At 45.4% G+C, this 17,923-nt stretch overlaps 1 protein-coding gene across 1 annotated transcript; it reads left to right on the top strand.

The window, feature by feature from the left end:
* Nucleotides 1–782: 782 nt before the first annotated feature.
* On the top strand, nucleotides 783–13,432 carry LOC133279558 (cytochrome P450 3A21-like). Its single transcript, XM_061473379.1, has 13 exons — nucleotides 783–942; nucleotides 3,877–3,970; nucleotides 4,389–4,441; nucleotides 5,535–5,634; nucleotides 6,233–6,346; nucleotides 6,628–6,716; nucleotides 7,687–7,835; nucleotides 8,823–8,950; nucleotides 9,617–9,701; nucleotides 10,438–10,598; nucleotides 11,022–11,248; nucleotides 12,435–12,597; nucleotides 12,809–13,432. The coding sequence occupies exons 1-13, from the start codon at nucleotides 872–874 to the stop codon at nucleotides 12,905–12,907; spliced, it is 1,533 nt and encodes a 510-aa protein (XP_061329363.1). The 5' UTR covers nucleotides 783–871; the 3' UTR covers nucleotides 12,908–13,432.
* Nucleotides 13,433–17,923: the final 4,491 nt, after the last annotated feature.

Here is a 17,923-nt window from a genome sequence, read left to right as displayed (position 1 = left end):
AGTAGCTCAGCTTTCTTCATCAACATAATCTTCTCTTAGCATGCCCATTCCTCTAGGAAGCTATCGCTTTCCTGCACTATCCTTACAGAAGAATCATCATAAAATCTGTGTTTTGCCTTTGACTGTCTCTTTTGGCAGCTGCTGCCGTAGGGCGGGTGCTGGTTTTGTTCACGAGCCAGTGTTTTGGACATGGTGGTACTTTAACTGCTTACACTTGTGGAACGACAGGATCTCTCTTACAAAATGCCTGGCCACAGGCCATCAAACGAGGTGGGCTTCTAAAGCCTTTACAAGGGCCAAATTCCTGCCTTTGTTAGAAGCTGCTTCTGACCCACCACAGGCAGCGTTTGCTCCTCACATCACAGAAAGAAAGAGATTTTAAACAAAATCTTGAATTCTGCCAAAGTCAATTCAGCTGCCAGAAAAGACCTTGCCATCCAGCATAGGAATAACCTTTTCACGTCTCTTTCCCCTTTGTAAACAAACTCTGACACCTGCTTTGGGATTTACCTTTTCATTGTAATTTAATTTAATATATTTTGGTGTAGGAGCCCATGAGCATCAATGAGAAGTCAGTTACTACTCACTATTACAACAGAGACAAGAGCTGAAATGCCCAGCAACGTATGTATTAAATACTTTGAGCCTTAGACAGTTTACCCAGTCATTTATTCATCACATGAATCTTGGGTTTCAGGTTGCCATACTTTGCTATCTTTGTGTTCCACTCCTCCTCCTTTGTGACAGAAGGACAGCCCCTCCATCAGCTGATTGGACACAAAAGGTTGCACGCTGCAAAACACTCCTATTTCCCCATAGACTTAGGACAGACATCAAGACAGAACTCAAAGGCAACCAGAGAAGAACCAAAATGAACCTTCTTCCCTCCTTCCTTACGGACACATGGGCCCTTTTGCTTGTTTTCATAGTCCTCCTGCTAGTGTGAGTAAAATACTCTTTATTGGTTCTTTGCTCATGCCATATTCCTGTTCTTGCTACTGTTTGTTTTTATGCAACTGGTCAGCTGAAGAGCAAACAGGTAGGTCTGATTTCCAGCTTCTAACTAGGCTCTGGGAATTGCAGAGGAGTCTAAAGACCATAAAGATGCGTGATCTTGCTCCAAGGTTTGGAGTATTCCTGTGCACTTATGATTTTGCTGCTAAGCATCAAAGCAATAATCAAATAATAATGGTGCCAAGCATTCATTACCAGCAGGGTGCTGGCTTCAAGTGAGGGTTGTGCTCCTTTAGGTCACTTTCCACAGAGATACAGCCTAAGGAAAGCTCTACTTCCCTGACTGAGGTTGTCTTATGGAGGGGAACAAGCAGTAGATGACCCTGCTGCATGACCTGCAAAGGTGGGAAGCAGCAGAAAGACACCAGAAAAAGAGCATTCATAAGATCAGCTTTTACTTCTCCTGACTCCTTCTGTAATGCCCATGTAAGATGCTCCACACAAGGGCACCTGGACCAGAAGGGATGCTTGTAGAAGCCAGATTTGCCACATGGGGTGCAGGGGCAGCATCTCCTGCCCCATATCCACAGCCCAGCCTTGCTGTGTGAAGATAAAAGCCCAGAGCAAGGTCAGCTCCCTGCTCCTGGCTTTTCCTATCCTGGCAGTCTGCAGTGTACCCTGCTGCTTCAGGGGAGCTGTGATAATGAAAAATGCTTTTCTCCGCTTTGCTGATGCCATTCGGTGCTGCAGCATAGCAGGGCTGGCTGAAAACCCCCTTCTGCTGGGACACAGAGCATCTCTGCTAGCAACCCCTGCCAGCAAGGCTAGACTGACAAACTTTGTAGCATTGACAAGCCCCGAGGCAGAGGCAGCGTGTTGCTAGCCATAAACCTTAACGATTAATGTGGTACAAACAAGTACAATCTATTTGTCTGCTCTGGCAGTGCTCCAACCACAGCGGTTCAGTAAGCTCCGAAACTTTGCTGACCTGTTTTTCAAACCTTTTCCTGCCATTTTGATCACTCAAAAGCCTCTTTGGGGCAGACTTTAAAAAGAAACAAAACAACAACCAACCAATAAAAAACCCCCCATCCACTCAAAAAAAGATCCACCCTCATTCTTGACCCAAACCCTCATATTTCAATGACGCTGTGGCCGTCTCCTATTGCTACTTACGGGACTCCCCATCTTCTGCAGCCACTTACAACTTAGCTATGACAAAAGGGATGAAGCCCAGAGCCTTCTGCTCTGCTATCTGAGCAAAAATAGAAATTTCACTGCCCATTAGCACAGGGAGGTGTTTCAGGTGCTTCTTGTCCATCTGGGGTAACTCTGTTCCAGCTCACACATGGAAGAGTATCAGGCACTTCTGGATCACTTCCTTGATAAGAAGTAGTAATGATTATTCTCTAGCTTTACACTGAATTATCCTTAGCCTGCAGAAAACCATGTCGCATTTCAGTCATAAGAGCATCAGACTGAGTTTTTCTGACTGTGTCTCAACTGGATTAAGCCTAGCATACATTCCAATAGTGTTCTGGGGCTTTGTGCCCAACCCAGCCTGGCATTTCCTGGTCCTCCCACAGCAATGGCTGTCCATGAACATTACAGATAAGAATCCCCAGCCATTTTATACCTAGTACTGAGTTAATGTCTGACAGAAAAAGGTTAAACATTGACCAGCTGAGCTCTGGGAAACCTTCCTGCACCTGCAAACACCCCATTCCTTGGTTCTTTCTTGCTCTGTTTGGACTTTAATGCGAGGGTGGTGAGGCACTGGTATGGGTTGGCCAAAGAAGTAAATGCTCCATCCCTGGCAGTGTTCAAGACCAGGTTGGACAGAGCCTTGGGTGCCATAGTTTAGTGTGAGGTGTCCCTGCCCATGGCAGGAGGTTGGAACGGGATGATCTTCAGGTCCTTCCCAACCCTAACTATTCTATGTTTCTATGACTATAAGGTGAGGTCTGCTTTTGTGCTCTGGCACAACCTGTGCTGCAGGGACCGATCACATTTGTGGACCCCCAGATTTAGAAAAGCACGACTATTGCAAGGGAAATCCCTTAAATCTCAGCCTAGACTGTGGCTTTTCAGGAAAGCATCCCAAAGATGCCAGCTGCTGCCACATGGCCCAAATAGGATCTTGGATAACATCCCTCTGCCAAACCTTTGCAGTTTTACATCCCTTCTGCAACCCCGCTCGCCTGGGAAGCGGCAACTACTAAATAAAACCAACTACTTTGAGGAGCTCTTTCAACACAGCCAAAGACAACCTTGAGAGGGCTGCAGCCCAGGCCCTTGTTGAGAAACAGAAGGCCCCGAGGTAGAAGTAATAACTTGACAGCTTCCAAAAAGGGTGCTTCAGAGGAAAGAAATCTGCAAAGCTGTCAATAAAACCTAAAGAGAAACCCATCAAGACAAGGCTCCCCGATGCACCATTGAGCTAGCGCTGGGTTAAGGGGAAGGAGAACAATAAATGAAATAAAGTCCAGCTTGAACAAAAGCCTGTTTGGGACATCCCTTCCGGCGCTGCTTTGATTCCTGTTCAATAAAAACATGTAAGCTTGATGTTCCTTGTTCCAGCTCTCTTTTCTGCCTCTCGTTTGGTTGGCAATGAGCTCCGCTTTTGACTTTTGCTAAAGGCTTTAAGGTCCTGTTTGCTCCAGTGCACCTCTGCCTTCAGGAGACAGCTGCTGTTATATCCAAGTGATCCCTCCTAAGCTCTGTATGGCAGCAGTAAGCTTTACCATGTTTATTAAGCAGTCTGTACAAGGCAACTTTCTTCTGGGCCGCTTTTCCAGCTCCCCGATCAGCCTTCTCTACCTTGGCTCCAAAGGGACGTTGCTGCATCCTCCAGGTTTAGTGAATGCTCTCAGCCCCAGTGCCACTGAGATGTAGCACTCAGTTGTGTTTTCTGTCCCACAGATATGGGACCTGGCCATTTGGTTTGTTCAAGAAGCTGGGTATTCCCGGGCCAAGACCTCTGCCGTTCTTTGGGACATGCCTGGAATATCGCAAAGTAAGTGACTGAAGCCTTCCTTGTTCCAGAAATATCTGCCCTTTACTCATACAGCTAAACAGATAAGTGGCGATGATAAGTTATCTCCAAATGCCAAGCTCTGCTCAAAACCATAAGTGCAAAGGCCAATGTGGGATCAGGGCACACCACCACAAACCACAGGGCCTTGACTTTACAGCATCAAACACGCACTCCTGGGTGGCTGATTTAAGCTGCCCTTTGCCAGCATCCTGGGAAACATCTCATTCACAAGCACAATGTACATTTATGCTGTCCTTTGTGACGTTTTCAGGAGGGGCGAGAACTCAGAAGGCAGCTCTGAAGATCAGTTTACAGATATTCCTCCCAACTCGCTGTCTCCAGCATCATCCCCTCCGCTGCATCATCCCCGAGATAACTTCTAAATTGCTTTCCACAGGGTTTCTTTGAGTTTGACGACGAATGCTTTAAAAAATATGGGAATGTCTGGGGGTGAGTATGAACCACTGGTCTCTTCTTAAGGTAAAACCAGAATCCATCCAAAGGGGAAAAGAAATTCAGTAGGAAAGTTCCCTTTTCTCTACCTGCAGCCCTGATGGCCCCAGCACAAGTACAGCAGCAATAGGGTGCTTGTGGTGGCTTAAAGCCTGATGATGGCAGGGCTGTGCTGCTGTCATGCTACATGGAAATTGCTTTGACATATACTATGAAAGCTGTCTTAAAGTTGGTAACAAAAGGCACTCACCTGCTTTTAACAAAATCAGCATCAAAACTATTTACTTAAGGGAGAATCTAGAACCAGGAGGTCAGGTTCCTCTGGTTTACCAACAGCACAGGAGCATGAGTGACTCCCAATACTGAGTTAAGAAGCAGATCTTGTGCTGCTGGTCCTTACTTGCCACAGTAGGACCTAGAGCAATTATTGTTGCTGTGCTCTGGACACCTCCTAAGGCTTTTGTTGCTGCTGTTGTAACTCGGGCTACAAACTCGTGGTGTATCCTCTATAGTACATCCATCGGTCCCCTATTGCAGCTTCAAAAATGGAGTCTGCAAAAGATATCTTTACATAAATGGGGAAAGTGCATCAATCCACTTAATCTACATCTGTTCCAGGAAAACATTCAGAACTGGCAGCTTAGACAAAAACAAGGATTGAGTTTTATCTCCAAGGATATTTCTGTGCTGTCAGCCCAAGTCTCCAGACACCCAATTCAAGAGCCTGAAAGGGGTCGAACAAGTTTCCTTCTAATACTGTAATGTGTTTAAGTGCCTGGAAAACCACAAAGATTCAGGAGAGAAAGTGAAGACACTTGCTTCATTTAGTATCTGGTCCTTTGAGGGACTGAGCCCTTTTCATTTCCTAGCAAATCTGGGAGGTGTTTAGCCCCCTTTATCTACAAAACCAGATGGGAGAAGGCCTGGGAGTCCTTTTCCATCTCCACTTCCTATGTTTCTGTACTTAGGCATCTGCAGAACAGCAAGACTGTTGATGTAGGAGCATTTAACACATTTTGTTTCATGGGAATCAGGCAAGCTTCACACTTCAACTATCTGGGGTTGCTTATCCGTCTCCTCTCCCCACCAGGATTTATGATGGCAGGCAACCTGTGGTGGCCGTCATGGACCCCCAGATCATTAAATCTGTGTTGGTGAAAGAGTGCTACTCCATCTTTACCAACCGAAGGGTAAGAGCTGAAGCGTGATGTACCAAAGAGTCCAGAAAATAAAGTACAGAAGACAAGCACGTAGCAGGGCTCCCACAGGGGCTGAGTGACTGCACTATAGGGATTGCTGTAAATGGCCACTGTATGTCACTGTTCCCCAGCCTTACAGCCTGGGGACTGCATACCCAGGCTGGCAGAGGAAGCTGGCTGCCTGCACATCAAATTCTGTTCTCATCCATATATTTAGATGGATGAATTCGAATCTGTGTGAGCATGCAGGAACCTGTAAGGGTCCGGTTAGCACATGTGCCACAGCCGGAATGCAGGCTTTAGGTGGTACGTTCAGGTGTGGGTACAGACAGTTTGTACACATGGATGTTGGGCTTGCTGGGTTACTTGGTCTGGATACAGAAATGGCATGTCACAGCTGGTTTACTGCAGGAAAGGAGATTATTTATGTATGTGTGTCTTGAGAGAGGCTGTTTATAAGGCCTTAAGCCTGCTGCCTGTACTAAAGCCCCTGAAATAGCCTAGTCAGGGACTTGCATGCTACATTCCCATCCTCGCTAGGAAGCTGCTATCTTTCCTGGGGTTAACACTTTGCTTTCTTCCCCTCCAGCGCACAGATCTAGCAGGGGTGCTGAACAATGCCGTCTCATTAGCTGAAGATGAACACTGGAAAAGGATTCGTACTGTGCTCTCTCCAACCTTCACCAGTGGGAAACTAAAGGAGGTAAAACACAGAGGAGCAGGTACAAACTAAATCAGAAAGTCAGTGGACAGTATGTTCAGGCTGGGATTGTCACAGGGATCTGATTTCTTCTGTCAGAACCTGGCAACTGAGCTGGCCTCTTTAATTTATGCCTCATTTAAGATGAAAAAGGTTTAAAATAAAACCTTAGCAGAAAGATCATATTTGTAAATATTCATGACACTCCTTGTAGCCTTTGTAAGCTTGTCTTAAAGGAGGGAAGTGTCCTATACTTAACTGACGGTATCTGGCTTCTGTTACAGATGTTCCCTATAATGAAACACTATGGAGAAATTTTGGTGAAAAATGTCCAAAAGCAAGTAGAAAAGAACAACTCCATATCTGTAAAGGAGTAAGTAGCTCCTAGGAGCAGCAGACTGCAGCAAACCTTGTTAACTTCATTCTTTACTGGCAACAAAGCTTGTTCACTGGGTAAACCAGACCTCCGAGATGAGGAATGAGGATGAGGATCCAGCCAAAAGCCTGACTAGATTTGAATCAGAAAACTTAAGCTGGGGTGTTAGTGAAACTTCCTAGAGGCACATCCTCAGAGGGAAGTCTTTGAAAGGGGATTAGATAGGGAGAAAAATGCTCCAGCACAGTTTTGTGGCTCCACAGATCCAAGATAACGCCAAATCCGCTGGGAAAACCCAGTTTACCCTCCATAGACTTCAGATCTCAATACATTATTATACTGCAGAACACTGGGGTTGCTGGTGCCTCTGCCCCAACACACACCACTACTGGATGTCCTGCTGCTGGGGGTAGTGGGGAGGGAGGCTGTAGTGTGGCCATCCTCATCAGTGCCCTCCATATGGGCTCTGGAAGAAAACCCGTGTATTTCACCCTTGGTTTCAAAGCAGAAATGCAGAAGCAGCAGACACATGCAAGGAAAGCTTTCCCCTACTAATAAATCCTCATAAGGAGAGGGCTTGGACAGTTTGCAGTATTATAGAGCTGTGCTGGGTTGAACAAGAACATTTGCATGCCACGTTTGAAGCAAGGTATTTTACCACCCCTCCTAAGAGGCTAACACATGCTCAAGAGCCACAAGCTGCCCTAGCACTAACCCATTCATGTAGCCACACACCCTCAGAAAAGCTGTGCTATTTCTAAACGCACAAAGGCCTGAAACCAAAGCTTTCAAAATCTGTCCCTTTCACTCTAAGTGATTTCAGTTACCACTTATCCAATTTCCTTTTCCAAACCAGGGTGGGAAGCCTTATGAGACCTTTATTTGAATGTCCCATAAGCATTAGGAATAAATACACCCACTTGGCCTGAATATTTAACCACAGTCCATCTTTTCCATCTTTCCTCAGCATCTTTGGAAGCTACAGCATGGACGTCGTCACCAGCACTTCATTTGGTGTGAACATTGACTCCATGAACAACCCCAAAGACCCCTTTGTCAGAGAGATGCAGAAGCTGGTCAAGTTTGACTTTTTTGACCCACTCTTCATCTTGACATGTGAGGGCTTTTTGTTGATAACTTCATTCAAGTGTTAAAATGCAACTTTGGCATATTAGAGACTGGTGCATTCTATACATTAACCAATCAACTATTGCTTAGATAACCTTACTAGCAAGGATGGAAGTTCTAAAGGCTCTTCATTGTTAGCTTCATGCTAAAACTCTGGTAAGGAGATAGGTAAAAGCTTCCTCCACCTTTGGCATCCACAGTGCAAGAAACACATGAACATCCCAGCCAGTATCCAAATAAGTGCTGAGAAATGATTCAAGGGTGGAAAAGCAAGTTGAGGTGTGAGGCTTGAGTGGTGCTATCTGAAATGCATTTTCTGGGAGGTAGTTCTGAGTGGGGACTGTAATTAGATGCAATTTTCTAGCAGTGAAATAGTTCAGTAGTGATGGTGATGGACCTTAAATCACTCGCAACCTTAAAATCAAGATTAGATACCTTGCTAAAACACAGGGAAAGTTGTGATCTGTGCATAGGGGAGGTTCTGGCGCTGTACTGAAGCTATACATGAGCTCAAAATCTAGTTTCCACAATTAAGGAAATGCTCTGATGGGCACTTGAAAATGTTTGCATGAACACAGCATGGCAGTGACTAGCTCAGCCTGCAAACAGAGTTCAGGATTTGCACTGTTTCTCTTCTAAGCCGCATTCCTGCTGTAGTGCTGTACAATGTACAGAAGTACCCTGTCCTTAGAAAACAAGGCCTTAGAAAAAGGAGCTGACATATGCTTTGGTCATCTCTTAAAGCAATGACTATACCCAGCTCAGCTGTTCCCACTGGGAGAGGGTTGCATCAAGACAAACTATCGAAAGGGAAGGAGAAAGAGTCAAAAAGGCAAAGTCCAGACTTTTCCCAGGTAAAGAATCAAGAAAGGAAATAGTTTTAGTAGCATCATTGCTTCCTCAGTAACATCCATACCTATCTTCTGAGGTAGAGTTTACTTACAGCGTGCGATTTTATTCTCTTCCCCCCCCCAGTTGTATTCCCATTTGTTACTCCTCTTTTGGTCAAGATGAAAGTAAGCTTCTTCCCTACTGATGCTGTAGATTTCTTCATGCGATCCCTCTCCAAAATTAAGCAGGATCGTGAAAAGGAGACCCACAAGGTAAGCGAGTGTGGACTTGCTAGAAGCTGTGCCAGGCAATACACTTAAGTGGAATGTAATTAGAGTAATGATATCAAAGGTGAAGCCAATGTACAATGACTGAATCCATTGAATCCACTGGAGTGTAAACACCCGTTCTCAATACCATCAGAAAAGCCTCACCTGAGCAGTCCTGGCAGAGCAGCAAGTGGACATAGCGCATGGATCTGAAGCTAAAGCCAGATAAAGGCTTGGGACAACCCAACTAAGCTCAGGTTTGCAGAACTTGTTACAAGTCAGAGTAAGAGACTCCCTGAGGATGATTAGACAGGGGATGAGAGAGAGCAGAGTAAGCAGCACCAGAGCAGCCATACCAGCTGTCAGGTTTGTGCCTTTTCCTCCCACTTTTCACACGCTGACGCTGTTTAAAGGCAAAATGCTCCCATTTACAGTTCAGATCCCTTTCCAAAAATTCATCCAAGACCCTCCTTTCCCACCCAATGGCTTCACAAAAAGGACAGACACGTCTCCAAAAAGAAAAGCAAGTGTTATGTTTTTCTAGTGAGGAAATCATGTACATTTTGAGGATGCTTTTGGTTTAACAATTGTGCTTAGGCTATGAAATCTGCTTATCTGAGCCCGTCGAGGGACCCATCACCAAAGAAACTCTCCTGCTTTTCTTCTCAGGGCAGAGTAGATTTCCTGCAGCTGATGATCGAATCCCAACACTCCAACGATCACGGGAGCAATGAAGCAAATCACTCATATAAGGGTAATAGAATCATAGAATAGTTAGGGTTGGAAAGGAGCTTAAGATAACCCAGTTCCAACCCCCTGCCATGGGCAGGGACACCTCATGCTAAATCATATCATCCAAGGCCTCATCCAACCTGGCCTTGAACACAGCCAGGGATGGAGCATTCACAACCTCCCTGGGCAACCCATTCCAGTGCCTCACCACCCTTACAGGAAAGAACTTCCTCCTTATATCCAATCTAAACTTCCCCTGTTTAAGTTTTAACCCATTACCCCTTGTCCTGTCACTACAGTCCCTAATGAAGAGTCCCTCCCCAGCATCCCTATAGGCCCCCTTCAGATACTGGAAGGCTGCTATGAGGTCTAATACTATTTAAATACTCATCACAGCCACAGGGGCTGTGGGAATGAGGGGAGTTGTGGACCCATTTTGCAGGGAAAGGCTCAGTGGGTCACCACCATAGGTACTGACTGGCTCCAGGCAGAAGCTTTTGCCCCTTGCTGTCAGCATGAGGACTGAAGGGAATCCCCCAGGTCCTTTGTCAGGGAGTAGGACTGCCGTGTCCATCCCATCTGGCCATCATCTGGCTCCTCTGTCAAATGACTTCTTTCAGACAGACAGAGCAGCTCGATGTTAATAGAAAGCAAACGCAACAAACCTGCCTAAACCCCCCCTCTGGCTCCCTGTTCCTAGTTGAGACCACCAGCCAACACTGGTTTTAATCATCTCCTCACGTCCTCTCTCCTCACAGCCCTGACTGACACAGAGATCCTGTCGCAAGCATTCATCTTTATGTTCGCTGGGTATGAGCCCACCAGCAACATCCTCTGTTACCTGGCATACGAACTGGCCACGCATCCCGATGTGCAGCAAAAACTGCTGGATGAAATAGACACCGTTTTACCCAACAAGGTAAGGGGATGTTGAGGGGATGGTGAAGACCCTCTGAGCCTGCTGTCCTCCTTGTCCAGTCAAGGCAATGAGAAATCTTTAACTCCTAAACATCCTCCCGTTGGATCAGGCACACGCAAAGACAACTCAGCCCTGCAGTGATTTTCTTTTTGCAGCTGAAACCCTGCAGGTACCCCACTCTACAAACCCATTTGCCTTAGTCTGCACCCATACACAAGTGGATGTGGATTTCCAGGCATTGCCATCACTGAAAGGTGGAAAACGAAAGCAATTCTGCAATTTCTACCTTCCATTTTGTTCTTCAGTGAGTCTGAGGCATAGCTGGCGCAGTACGAGTTGGGCACACTGGTCTCCATAGTCATTTTAGGACAATCCAATCCTCACACCAACATACCTGGTCACCTCTACCCTGTTGTCCTACAGGCTCCTCTCACTTATGACGCCATGATGCAGTTGGAATATCTTGACATGGCAGTGAGTGAAACCCTTCGGCTCTTTCCCCTTGGAGGACGACTTGAGAGAACCTGCAAGAAAGACGTCGAAATCAATGGAGTGACCATTCCCAAAGGAGTCATTGTTATGATCCCACCCTACACCCTGCACCGCAACCCCGAATACTGGCCAAACCCAGAAGAATTCAGACCAGAAAGGTACAAAAGAGCATAATGAAAGCAAAGAACTATCACACTGCTTTTTCCTCATGTGGTAATTAAGTATTAATCTCTGATTAGCTTCCTAATGGTGTTCTTCTTATCTTTTTACAAACAATACCGATGAGAAACTGCAGGCTCATGGGAATGGCATTTGAAGAAAACGAGCTTTGCACTTATAGTAGGGTTTCAAACAACATAATCTTATTGGGAGAATGACATTGATACCTCACAATGTCTTGTACACAGTGGTGAGGCTTGCCGACAGAATAGCTGCTGAGCTTTTGTGACTGCTAGCCATTGCCGAGCCTGTTCCCTTCACACAGGCTTTGTTACCAAATACACCAGAATCAACCAGCACTGATCCTTCCGGAGCTGTTTTCCCTCCTGTCTTCAAGGCAGTAATAACTTTTCCCTAGTTGGTCATTTTTATGTGTGGCGTCTACCTCTCATTCCCAGCAAGACTGAAGCCATATGCTGCTATCCTAACCAACATGGCTTGCGGTTTAGAATCATGGAGTGGTTTGGGTTGGAAAGGAGCTTAAGATCATCCAGCTCCAACCCCCCTGCCATGGGCAGGGACACCTCACACTAAACCACGGCACCCAAGGCTCTGTCCAGCTGGCCTTGAAGGGAGGGATGGAGCATTCACAACTTCCTCAGGCAACCTATTCCAGTGCCTCACCACCCTCACAGTAAAGAGCTTCCTCCTTATATCCAGTCTAAACTTCCCCTGTTTCAGTTTGAACCCATTACCCCATGTCCTGTCGCTACATTCCCTAATTAAGAGTCCCTCCCCAGCATCCCTATAGGCCCCCTTCAGATACTGGAAGGCTATGAGGTCTCCACACAGCCTTCTCTACAAAGCCCCACCTTTTTCAGCCTATCTTCGTACAGGAGGTGCTCCAGTCCCAGATAGGAAATATTGGTCACTTCGGGAGAGCACTTTGCCTAGATTTTTACCTTGCTTCCAACTTCTAATCGTCTGGATGGACATAGTTAAAATCACTCAAGTGGGATCCCACCATGTCCTAGACACTCAATTGCTGGGGTACACAGAGACACAAAAAGCCAGACAAGGCTGTGTAGGGTACCAGTAAGAGATCTCTGGATAAGTAATACAGTTATGTAGCTTTTTGGGGTTTTGCTGCCTTCATTTCTCTTCCCCAACCATATCATTATCCAGATTCAGTAAGGAAAACAAAGAGGGCATAGACCCGTATACGTACCTCCCCTTTGGAGCTGGTCCCAGGAACTGCATTGGGATGCGCTTTGCTCTGCTGACTCTGAAAGTTGCCATCGCCATCCTCTTGCAACATTTCACCTTCCAGACCTGCAAAGAAACTCAGGTGAGGAGTACACTATGTTTTGAAACTCTCACATGAAGAACCAGGTGCTTAAGTTTCACACTCTGGGTGCCAATGCTTTGCACCTTCAGGTAGATGCCCTTTCAGGCACTACAGGTTAAGTTATGGCCAAACAGTGGCCAAGTTTCTTTCCTTTAATCTCTACTTATTCAATTTGTCTGTTTCCAAGCGTGTTTCCCTCTTATTGTTGCAGATCCCTCTCCAGCTGAGTTCACAGGGACTCCTAAGACCAAAGAAACCAATTATTCTGAAGTTAGTCCCCCGGACCAACGCTGCATCAACAGAGGCATAAAACCCAGCTGTCTCTGCAACAGTTCTCCAGTGTCTAATGAGAGCTGTGCTAGAAAAGGGATCACACATCAGAGGACATCTCTCCTACACGTACAGACACACAAGAGCAGCTCTAGTTAATTCTGGAAGCAATTACTACATATTTACTAATGAACATAGCTGTCAGAAATGCATCATGGATCACTGGGCAGTGACAATACACAGCCTCCTTAAATCTGATTGCAGAAAACAAGAAATAAATCCAAATGAGAAGCTGATCATCCTCTTCTAAGGGAACTTCTCCATCTGGAGAGAAGGAATTACTGCTGCAGCCAAGAGAAACAAGGTGTGATGGAAATTCAAGTCACCAGACCCTGTGAGGCAGGGATGGGCGACGTTCTTGGTCTATTGATGCTTGAGATTTCATGTGTTATAATTGAGATGACTGGTGCGAGACTACATCCTAGTTACCAAACCTCTCTTGTGCCATGTGTTAATTAAACTAAAGTGTGTACAAATACTGTCATTAAAAATGTTTGAGAGCTGCTCTGTGTTGTGTATAGCAGCTGATCACTTCCTATTTAAAAACCGTATTCAGCCTCAACCCTTGAAATTATCCATGTACATTGCTTTCCACTTAATTTAATGAATCTGATCCTTCATTTAATGCTATCAAACCCTCCCATTTGTACAGTATTTTACAAACACTGTAACTCCCACCTCTTAGTGTGATTAAGAGGTTGCCTTCAGTTCAGCATTAGCCAAACCTTTTCCACGCTGGAGCGACAGGATGAATTGCAGTGAGCAGCAGGAGCCACTGCAGGAGGGCCACTGCTCCTGGCAAAATTGTCTGGACACAGCTTTTAGCTGAGCCTTGCCTCCCAGAGCCATTGGTGGAGTTTACACATTACTCATGGTAGGATTTTATCCTGCTGTGAACTGCTTTGCTTTACAGCTTGGGCCCTATGGGCCAGTCCTGCCGTCAGCATGATGCTTTGACCAAAGGACTTCTGCCATCCCTGACCATCTAAACAGGGAGTATCAAAAGGCAGGTAGGAGGTTGCCCCAGGTTTGAATTTCACATGCCAGTTAACCCCAGTATATTGTGACACCTACAAACCAAGAGGGATGCTAATAAAATGGGAAAGGATTTTAGAGGGGCTGCAAACCAGACCGAGGCACCCCTTAAATCTCTTCCAGCAATACTTGCCAAATCATGGTCCCTAATTTCCACCCCCCAAAAGCTACATGCTTCTCTCTTTAGTCTAGCAGACAGAACAGCAGCATGACCCTAATGCCCCCATCCAACATAATACACATTCACTCAAGAATTCATGTCCATTCTTTAACAGTGGCAATGGGCTTGGGAGTAGCCAGCCAACAGTGCAAGGGACTCCTGATCACTGGAAATCCCCAAACCAAAGCTGTCCGTTTTTTCAGTTAGATACAGCAACATTCACCAGCCTTTAATTCAAGAGTAAGCAGCTTGTGCTGTCCCAAAAGGCACATTAAACAATTATAGTGCTCCCTTCTGATTCATCATGTGTGAAGAATTGTTTGGGTTTTGCTATGTACACAACAAGGCATAGTTAGGAGTGCTGCCAGTACAGCCCTTCCTCAGTTCAAACTGTTGTTCATCTCTTAACAGAGGTTAAGAACCATCACTGGAAGATACAGAATCATAGAATGGGTTGGAAAGATCATTCAGCTCCAACCCCCCCCGCCATAGACAGGGATGCCTCACACTAAACCATGCACAAAGCTTTGTCCAACCTGGCCTTGAACACCACCAGGGATGGAGCATTCACAACTTCCCTGGGCAACCCATTCCAGTGCCTCAGCACCCTCACACTAAAGAAATTCTTCCTTATATCTAACCTGTCCTGCCCCTGTTTAAGCTTGAACCCATCACCCCTTGTCCTATCGCTACAGTCCCTGATGGAGAGTCCCTCTCCAGCATCCTTGTAGGCCCCCTTCAGATAGGTCTGTCATACCTCTAATGCTGCAGCAGCTCTGATGGGGAGAGTGCAAAGTCCCTGTCCCTAACAGACTAGTTAAAAAAAGCATTTTCCCTATAGAAAGATAGTGCTAATCAAACCCAACTCCAGATTCAAGGAAAGGGAAAGAAAAGGGAAGCCATCATGAAAACAGCAAGTCACTCGCATGCCAAACGATTGCTTTGAAGTATCTCCTGAACCAAATCAAGCACTTCTGCATGGCAGTCAGAACCAGAAGGGGTTAATCCAGCCACAGCCCAACACAGGCAGCCCCTGCCCAGCTCATGGCATCTCCGGGAATGAAGTCATTAGCGTAACTGTACAGATCATTCTTCCAAATGTGAAGAATGTGACTGATTCTCCGGCTTCAGCCAATTATGACCTGCCAGGACTATCATAACAGCCCATAAATAATGTGTAACAAAATCATGGTAATGAGTCTTCTAGAGGAAAATTAGATCCTCTGTGTCTTAACACTGTAAAATTACTTTGCTTATAAGGGCTGCCTCCATCATTCCCAGCACTTTCCATTGCTTTGCTGGCTGTTCCTCAGAAATGGATGTAACTCGAACAGGAGTCTGTTGGTCCTGGTAGCTGTGCATTCACCACGTTTGTTTTCAGCTGGTTGGGCCGTTTCCTCTTCACCCCACACCTATCACTGCTTAACCTGACTCTCAAAGGTTTTCACTGATAAAACTTATTTACTCTACTTAAACCTTGTTGACTCTTCAGCTGCTCCAACACAACCTGGACAGGCCTGGGACTGTGCCAAGAGGATTGAGTCTTTGTCAGAAGAAAGCTTCCAAAACTAATACAAGCTAGAAGTTAACTCTGGGGGCACTTCTGTTTCTCTTCTGTCCCTAAATCCTCCCAAACCCTAAGTAAGAAGGAAAAATAACTAAGAAAATCAATGTTACATCAGCGTTTTCTTTTAAATATGCTTTTCCCTATGTTTTACAGCTGTGTCTCATCAGAGATGTTATTGCTGGATCACTGTGTGGGCTTAATGGACTCACACCCTGGTAAAACACAAGCATCACTCAGGAAGACGTCTGTAAGTATGCAGAAATAGAGTCCCCTCAATACAGAAAGGCTTGCTGGGAACTTCCCAAAGGAGATATATCCCCTATGATATGAGAACTGCTGTTGTTTCAGTCCTGATGAAAGACAAAGAGGTTGCTAAGTGGGGAGATTTGTTTCCTGTTTCTTGGTTCACTACAGCAGAGTAACCATTAGTGCTACAGTAACTTGCCCAAATGATGTAATGCTTCCAGTTGATTGCAATGATCAAATGGATTCTATGAAAAACAGGTTTCCTGCTTACAGCAGAGGAACATTTCATGCGCTTCACCAAGTCAGTTATTGGGCTTTTCAATACCAGCCTGAGTCCTGACAGATACAAGAATGAGCTGACTGTTACCAACCCAAGTGTCCCTAAAGTATTGAAGCCTTTTGCAATTCCACCTTGCCTTTAAAGTACAAAATGAAACATTTTGGGCCATATTTCACATGAAAGGAAGAATAGCCAGCATTGCTCCTTTTTACCTTACCCACTGCTGAGGCACAGTTTCTCTATAGATAATGTGGCATCAGAAGCCTACAAGTCAGAAAGGGCACAGGAGCCAGCATGCAGAATCTCATATCCCCTCCTTCCTCTCTCCATCTCCATAGAATTAACACGCCAGCATGGGGGAATTACCAGGCTATGACAGATAGATTGGAAACATGGAAAACCTGTAACTGAATTTACTCCCTGACATCACTTTTATCTGCTGTAATGGAGAGAATGAGGAGCACTGAATCTCTCACCATACAGATATGGAAGTTTGAAAGCCCTTAGCACTGCACAAATGTTGGCAGCATATTTTATTTACTGCATCATTAGAGGTTAAAGAGACTCGTTCTCCAGAGGATTCATTTTTTCAACCCTTAATATCAATTAAAGCTAATTTCAGCTCTACCCTAATGATTAACATAAAGTATGGGAAAAGCTCTAACTGAGCATTTCTGTTCATTACTTCAATTCTCTTGCATTGCTAGGGCACTTTATAGGTACTGATGCAGCTTTACATCATGCATGACACAGTTAGTTTTCCCTTCAGAGCTTTTTCTTTTTGTTACTGAGCACTTGAAGATGTTGCAAAAAGATGCTCAGAATACTTTTGATGATCTGGATCAAAGTTTGCATTTAACCAGTTCATAGGGATGCTCTCTACAGGCTTTCCTAGATGGCTGGGTCCAATATCTAGGTACAAATCTAGCTTGTTGCATGGCCTACAGCTTCCATTTCTCATGTATATACATATATAAATATATATACATGTGTGTATGTATGTGTGTGTGTGTACTCTGATATATTTATGCAGCCAGAAGCTTACAAATGGAGTGGGGAGGACAATATTACTGTTCAAGGGAAAGTGAAATACCTTGCCTGCCACTTAAGAGCTGAAGCCAATCCAGTCCAGCTGGATGCATTCACCCATCTTTGCATGGCAAAATACTAGTTCCATCACGACACCATTGAGTGCCCAGAAACACAAGTTGTAGCTCATCCCCTGCATTATATCAGGGCTTCATCCAGCCCAGCTGAGAAAGTTCAGGTGCCTCACCACAGCTCTTCCATCCTGGAGTGCCCAGCTGGTTTTGCTTTGGAATCATAGGTAATAGGACTGCAAAACACACTTGGAAAACAGACCACGCAGAGCAACCACCAGAGTCTTGCACTGACTTACCCTGGACTCATCTAACCTTTCCAGAACTTCTCTACTTGTACCCTAATTTTAGGGTATTTATTGTTAACAAACACTAATCTGGGATCAATCTGTATCCAAAGGTCACAGCAAAAAGGCAGAGGGAAGATGAGGAGTGATACAGATGCTCCTCAGAAGGTCAGCTGCTGCCACTCGGGCTGCTCTCTGGTGGTAACCACACATCAATCAGCCCACCGACAGCCTTAGCAATATGTATGGAAGCAAGCAGATGTCTGATGCTCCCCATGATTATAACAGACTCCAGTAGAAATCAGCAGAACGTGGAAGTAG

This window comes from Pezoporus flaviventris, unplaced genomic scaffold (assembly GCF_033815535.1).
Source record: "Pezoporus flaviventris isolate CSIRO_AGI_PZ_B2104156 unplaced genomic scaffold, CSIRO_AGI_Pfla_v1 ptg000078l, whole genome shotgun sequence".
NCBI lineage: Eukaryota > Metazoa > Chordata > Aves > Psittaciformes > Psittacidae > Pezoporus > Pezoporus flaviventris.
The sequence above is the reverse complement of the archived record's forward strand: the minus strand, read 5'-3'. Positions and strand labels throughout refer to the sequence as shown.